This window comes from Salvia hispanica, chromosome 4 (genome assembly GCF_029641045.1).
Source record: "Salvia hispanica isolate PSC_SH4W2 chromosome 4, Shi_PSC_v1, whole genome shotgun sequence".
In the NCBI taxonomy this organism is placed as follows: domain Eukaryota; kingdom Viridiplantae; phylum Streptophyta; class Magnoliopsida; order Lamiales; family Lamiaceae; genus Salvia; species Salvia hispanica.
Window position 1 is genome coordinate 28,831,061 of NC_142695.1, and position 7,579 is coordinate 28,838,639.

At 35.8% G+C, this 7,579-nt stretch overlaps 1 protein-coding gene across 1 annotated transcript; it reads right to left on the reverse strand.

Annotated features, from left to right (window-relative positions):
- Positions 1-227: 227 nt before the first annotated feature.
- On the reverse strand, positions 228-2,417 carry LOC148928397 (uncharacterized). Its single transcript, XM_089057630.1, has 6 exons — positions 2,068-2,417; positions 1,634-1,833; positions 1,006-1,146; positions 850-930; positions 655-779; positions 228-575 (listed from the first exon to the last, which is right to left on the reverse strand). Exons 1-6 carry the CDS (start codon positions 2,288-2,290, stop codon positions 527-529), a joined length of 819 nt encoding a protein of 272 aa, XP_088913756.1. The 5' UTR covers positions 2,291-2,417; the 3' UTR covers positions 228-526.
- Positions 2,418-7,579: the final 5,162 nt, after the last annotated feature.

The window sequence follows — 7,579 nt, forward strand, 5'->3', positions numbered from 1 at the left end:
ATATTTCCTTACAAACAAATCATTCGGTAAGATTTGGAGTTTCAAAACAAAATCAAGAACATATTTTTAACATAACTGTCAATGCACAAACCAACCCTGTCTTTATTTGCAAATTGACTATCAAAAGTTTTGAGTGATGTTTAAGTACATATTTTAAAATAATTGTTAAATAATGCATGAACCCTGGCTGTATTTGCAATTTGACCATCAAAACTAAGTCCATAATAGAAGATCCAATCATAAGGCTCCATTTTCCTATTAATGATTAATCTCTTACAACTGAAACTAAAGAACGACACTAATATAGCTAGATTTAATCCAATTTTCAGAAATGTGAACAAACAAGAGACAACAAAACAGAGAAAACAAGAATTCTACAAGCAACCAAATGGAATAAAAAGTACAAGGAGAATTGCATATTTTTTTTGTCTAACATTTTTCAGCTAAATATGGGAGCGTTAAAACAGCGGTCTATCTATAGAAAAGTAAGTTAAGTCAATTTTGATACCTAGATTGTATTAGCTGGTTAGACCACTCCAGAAGGAAGGCGCAACACAAGCTGACCACCAAAAACGCTGCAGGTAAAAGAAGCATGTTTGGTGCATTAATATAATGCATTTGGGGCACACTAGCAATGGTAGAAAGGATGCATACCTTTCGATATAGTAATAACAGAAATCAGCAAGAATGAAAGTTTGAACAATTTCAGAAATAAGAACCATTGATGGCCAAAGACCGTAACCCAGTGCCACGATGAGATGACCTCGACTGTCCACAACCTGCCAAATGTAATTAATATAGGAGTATGTAATTAGGTAAGAATGACAGCACGAATTTCAAGCATAAAACCTGAAGGACCCAGTGAGCACAGCTCAAGAACCTCGCAACACCCAATGCAAAAACATAATGAGCTGTGAAGGGTTCAACAATCTGCAAGACGAACATTACAGAATCATTCATTATGTGTGTCCAAACCCATAACAAATGCTCACAACAAGATTCTACCTTGGTGTTTTGCATGACACGTAGTTGCGGTAGCACAGAAACAGCTTCGAGATACACACAAAAAGCCCAGAAAATCCTGTTAATTAGGTGGTGTGACGTAGATGGGTGAATCACTAAAGCTAAAACAGCACAAGGGGCCAGCTGCACAAGCATGACAATCTCTATCAGAAGGTGAACTCTACAATTTGAACAAACTTGTAAGTGCATATTGACAGACATTGGATATGATAATTTTATTCATATTCAACAAAGTTCAACTTCTTAAGCTATGACTACGTGACGAAACTGCAAGTTGAACTTTAGTTGTCCCAAAAGTAGCATATATGACGTATGCTAGGCATTTCAGGCATCTTAGAAGGCCGTTTTGAATTAGTTACACATCATTCATTTCTATTTATACGGAGGAGAAGAGAGATGGAAAAATGGGAAAGAAAGAAGAAGAATATGAGATATAAATCAAATATTTTAATAAGAAGAAAGAGTATATAGATTAAAATGCCCTTCATGTTATTTTCTCCAGTGAAAGCTCAAACTATATTTCATCGAAATCAGAAGATATTTTACTTTAAAAAAAAATGTTCCCTCTGTAAAAAATCGTAAAAAAATTGATATTTGTAAAACAGCTTACCACGTAGTGTTGCATAAAATTGTCTTTATCTGCCATATAACTTGACTTCAATTTAAATCTGATCATATAAATAACCCACAAGGTAGTAGCCAGGGTAGCCAGGTCGAGCACAGTATGTATGTCATATTCCATAACAAAGCTGCAATACAATCTAACAGCCAAAAAGATTGCTGTTAGCTCCTGCGATTTTAGTGACAGTCCTGCCACGTGTAGAAATGGAGCGAATCAGCACCAACCGACGAGGCTAAAATAAATTCAAAGTTATATTATTATTATTATTATCTAAAAATTTTATTTTATTTATATTATCGCTTTTTAGCATCATCATAACATAAAATAACAACAAGAAAATGAACTACTATTTTATACCCTTAATCAATTCAACACAACGAGGAGAATTAAAAATAAAAATAAAAATTAAAGAAACGTCGTACCAGCGCATGTCTTCTCCTTCATCAATTTATAAATAAGAACGGAAATTCCAACCGAGTGGACAGCTTCCGCTGCAACAAATAGATTATCGTGATCGTTCACAATGGCGCGGAGGGTAAAGAGCGTCGTCATGCCGGTGATAATGGCGAGAAACGCCTTCACCTTCGACGGTTGCCGCCGCACCCACGCCGCCAGGGACTGGATCGGCCTCTTCGGTGGCCTCATCGTCGGATTAATTTCTCTCTATGATTTGAGAGGGAGGATATAGATTTTGAGGTGAAGAAATGGAATTTAATTTTAGGTTTCAAACAAATCATTTTTTTTACTTTTCCCCATTTGCGTTTCAGCGTTTATGTATCAATTTGTTATTTCATGTAAAATTGAATGGAGGTGAGAGATTATATTTATTATAGTAGTACTAGTAATTTTCTATGCAGGTATGTACTTATCCTTTGAGTGAATTATATATAAAAACTCATACTATTTAAAACTTTGTCTATTTTTTTTTTGGATGAACGTAGTATATCACTGGTCTTTGGATGAAAATACTAAATACGATTATCATTCTTAAACTAAAGTGATCAGCTCAAAAATATGAAAAATTTGAAAAGTTATTTAGCCAAAATCAAAATAATTATCATATTAATAAAACAACTAATAAAAACAAAAAAAAAATATTTGAAAAAAACCAATTTTCTTCTCTCTGGATCTACTCGAAATAAAATACTTTCTCCGTCCCATAAAAGATGTCACACTTGTGGGATGACACAGGATTTTAGGAGGTTTTGTTTTGTGTGTTAAATGGAGAGAGAAAATATAATTTTTATATTTATATGAGAGAGAACTTTTTTCAAAATGGAAAATGTGACATCTTTTGTGGGATAAACTAAAAAGGAAGTGTGACATCTTTTGTGGGACGGAGGGTGTCACGACCGAACTTCTAGTGTATTATAAATGCGGACGATCGCGACCTAGGCAGACTTAAATGCAACAAAGAACATAGGCTAGAGTTTCATTAAAAGGGTTTGACCAAAATATTTAATGAACAATTAAAACGATAAAAGTAACGGCTTAGCAATGAAATCCAATGAAGAATAAATATCAAAATTTATGCTCAAAACGACAGGGGCTTAATGCGATCCAAAATGTATCATGTCTTAATATTCTAAACAAAATGAAATAGTTTCAAACTCAATCAAACGATAAGAAGTTTCATGTTTCAGCGGAAGCATCCAAGAGAAGAGTGAAGTCATGTATGAAGACACAACTACACTCAGAGTTTCAAAACGACCATATTATTCAATTAACTTGCTCAACACCGCCAACCGTTCGTCGCCACCCAACCTGCACATAGGGAAAACACATGCAAGGCTGAGTACTATAAAGATACTCAGTGGACTTATGCCGAAAACAGTTTTATCAAAATATTATTTATCATGCCATTTTCAAGTGTCCATCGGGGTTTTATCTTTAGAAATGTCCGAAGCACCAAAATATTTCCTTCATTCAAAATCACGGTCGCGCAACCATTTTTCTCATCGACGTTTACCATATCATCATTCTACATGACAAGGAATGCGGCCGCAAACCAGGTCACTAGACCGGCCAACCCGTACGCCGGCACACGGTCTAACATTGGTGTACACTAATCCAAGTAGAGTTTGCGGCTCTACGAGGATCCGAATTCGATTTAATTAATAGTGGCAGAGCCACAAGGGATAGGCACGACAAAACAAATCACGGCATGATAAACACAAATTTCATTCTCATCAATAAAGATTTAGGACGTTGTCCTTATTTTAAAAGAAAGCCCACCTCGATTGCTTAGATCTCAAGTACTTTCTTCCCTTTGCTATTACTTCGAGTGCAAGTTATCACCTTTAAATAGTATGTATCACAATCAGTCTCAATCAATGACTCGAAATCATGCATGTCTCCAACGTTTCCCTTTTCCCATCGATTCATTTTATTATTATCATTCAAAATCAAGACATGCTCATCATATCAATTTTTATTCGCACTATAACTCCAGATCTATAATCAAATCATGTCACGCATGAGTGTTCTTCCACTCACATCACACGCACGCACACCGATGCACACACATACACACGCGCATCACTTCCCATTCATCAATTGTTTCCCCTTTTCACTCGATCTATATTCATGAGGGTTCAAGAACACCGATTAATCAGTTAGATGAGAAAAGATAGATCGAAATACCTCTTTTTGATAAAAACGATTGGTAGAAACAAAGTAAAATCTTGATTCTTCAATAATTCTTGAGGCTTCAACTTGAATTCTTCTCAAAAGATGAAGAACTCTTGGAGAAAAATAGAAGAAAAATTGAGGGAGAGTGGGAGAGAAAGTGGCGTGAACTTGGAAGAGAGGGAGGCGTGATTTTTTTGATTTAGGTCTAGGGTTTTACTCTTATTTATAGAGTGCAAAATATAATATCTTTAATTAAATAAATTAAAGATTTGAAAGATATGGTAGAGGGAGTTGGCGTGATTTTTGGGGAGAAATAAGGAGGAAATTCAAAATCTAGGCTATTTAATTAGCCTATGATTTAATTTGGTATTTTACGGAGTAGAATAAAATAATAATTCTCCCAATAACAGTAGGAAAGTGGCGTGATTTTGAGTCTCTCCCACAAGGAATCAAATTCAAATCCTAATTTAAATAGGATATGACAAGATCTCCTTAGATGTGGTAAGATATGCTAGGATATTTGAATTTATTCATGGAAGAGAATAAATAAGGGATCAAATAATATAATAAAATAATTCTTTCTCCCATAAATAGGGGATTTTCGAAATCTCCCTAGGAATAAGGTAGGAGTCAAAAATTCCATGGATGAATTAGAGAATAATTGAACTTTGGATTAAATTTGGATAATTATCCTAAGTAATAATTAAATCCAAGAAAAATAGGATTCCTCTCCAATAAATCATGGTGGTCAAAAATTCCAAATAAAAGTGTATGATATTTATGATAATCCTATTTAGTCTCACTCATCCCTTAGGAAATACTTTGCCACAATATATTTCACCCCGCATCAAAATATTCACACAATCATGTCGCAATTATCAACCATTTTGACTATTCCACCTCCACGTCACATTTTCAACGACGTTGACTATTCCACGGCCACGTCACATTTTCAACAATATTAACTATTCAACAGCCACGTCATATACTCAACAGATTTGACTATTCAAATCAATCTCAACTCCAAATCGCAATTAGGTCACAAAGAAATCATGCAATTAATTCACTCATCATTTAATCCACATACTACATAGCATTAAAAGAATTTAATGCAAAAATTTTATGGTTCAAAAATTAGGTTTGAAAAGTGGGGCGTTATAGAGGGAGTATTACTTTATAATAAAAGTTTAATATATTTCATCTTTAAATAGTATTTTATTGATGTGCTCATGGCGGTCGGGTCCGAGGAAAAAGAAAACTCGAGTCCGTTGAAGACACTTGGAAGGCTTAGAACGCGTTAAATGTCAAAGAAAGAGGCAAGAACAACACTCAGGGATCAGATTCTAGAGGCGCTACCCATTCCAGGTGGCTCACTCCCAAGTCCACCTCCCTTGGGTCAAACACCTGCCAGGAACAGGGCCCACAGAGACTCTGGGCGACCGGGTGTCTTCGACGCCATGCTCACCCGGTCCGGGTGAAAAGCTTGGGATGTTTAGACAGAGCGAGCGGGCCGGATGACTCAAGAGCTATACCCACCTGGCTCAGGTGAAAATTTGCCTGGCGCGTGTTGAAGGCAGAGAGTGCGAGCGGTCCGGGAGGCTCTGCCGCTACTCCCATAAAATAGACCCCTTGACTAATTTTATCATTAAGAGTTTGATGAATATTGATTGTATCTCCTCAGTTCCTCTTTTGATGGGGTTGATGATACGCTCAAATTTTGCACTGTTTAAATGCCATTATTAGGTCCATTTTGAGTGTCAAAGTTGCATTACATGCCCATTATTTACATATTTTATTTATTTTGGTATTTTGACGTGTTCCGTGAGAAATGTGCAAAATAGAGCCTAAAAAGATAGCAAAAAGTCAAAGTTGGAAGTCTGGAGCTTTCGAGCCAGCCAACAGCCGCTGGTCGCCACCGACTTTTGCTCATGTGGTCTGCTTCGGATAATAGAGCTGGAAAGAAAAACACGCGTTGGAGTGTGCGCAACTTCCAATGATGGTCATCGATAGCTAAACATTGTGCAGCGGCCCGCTGGATAACGCGGCACATAGAAATCGCCCTATTTTCTCTCTAAGACTTACTATACTATGCTGAAGATTTTCCATATTATTTGACTTAACTCGAAGGCTATAAATAACCCCTCAAAGTTTCATCAAAGAAGACCTTTACTGCATAATATTCCAGAGCACAATATTTGAGAGTTCCTTCCATTGTTCTGTTAGAGTTTGTATACTAGAAATCACCTTTCGAGTGATTGAATACTGTTAAACTCTTATTTTATTTTCCAAAGGAATAAACAGATTATTTTTGTCATAATGTTGTTATATTTTACATTTAATGGATGTTTATTACATGTTTAAATGTATAAGTAACTTCACAAAGTCTAAATCTTTGTTTCAGTAGACTGGTTGTGGGCGTCGTTCACTTTAAGGTAACACAGTCAGTTATGAACTAAGAAAAAGAAGAATTTCACAACCTAGATAGGCCTAGACTACCTATCATGAAAGGTTGCAATGTCAGTCCGATTATTTCTAAGCCTTACTGAAATAAAATGACGTTGGTGTGATATAACACTGAATTGGATCTAACAGCGAGACTGTCTTTATGTTATCTATTGAAAGACGAGGTCTCGTAAATTATTGTTTCTTAATCAATGTACGTTAGCATTGAGCATACGGTATTGATTATGCACTACTTTGACTTACCAAATGGTGCGGGTTTTTCGCAACCCAATAAGCCTGGTATATTGGGTAGTGGTGATTAATATCTAGCGGTGCTAGGATTGTTATTATGTTGAATCGTGTGTGAGGTGAGTCTCTTTTGATAACATCATCAAGAGGAGCCTGAAATAAGGTTTTATTATTCGGAACCTAGCTAGTTGGAGTTTGATTACTCTATGAATAATAAATAAGTATTTCTTGCTGAGTCCCTCTTGGAATAAATAAGATATTAATTAATTAAGTCCATAGCAGAACATAATTAATTAATGGATGTTTCTATCTTAAGCGCGAGAAATAAATATCAAGTAATGGAAACCCGGAGTACTTATAATTCCGGATTTGGATGGGGAGTGCAATATTACTTCTGTAGTGGCTGCTCGTACTATTCCAATTTATATTAAATTGGGTTTAATTTAATTAGTAAAAAGCTAATTGGAGGAGCCCATATCCAAAACATTCCATAGATCCTTGTCTGGGCCCAATATGTGACTTAATATAAATAGGAGAATAAAGGAGACAGAAAACACAATCTCTCTAGTAGAGGACGATTTTTTCTCTTTTTCGAGGGATAGATTTTCCGTC

Bases quoted from the DNA above. Each gene is read 5' to 3' on its own strand.
- LOC148928397 (XM_089057630.1), bottom strand. From the start codon at position 2,290: ATGAGGCCACCGAAGAGGCCGATCCAGTCCCTGGCGGCGTGGGTGCGG. The intron at 1,834-2,067 runs GTACGACGTTTC...TACACGTGGCAG, and splicing joins GAAGGAGAAGACATGCGCTG to GACTGTCACTAAAATCGCAG. The intron at 780-849 runs GTTTTATGCTTG...TACATTTGGCAG, and splicing joins GTGCTCACTGGGTCCTTCAG to GTTGTGGACAGTCGAGGTCA.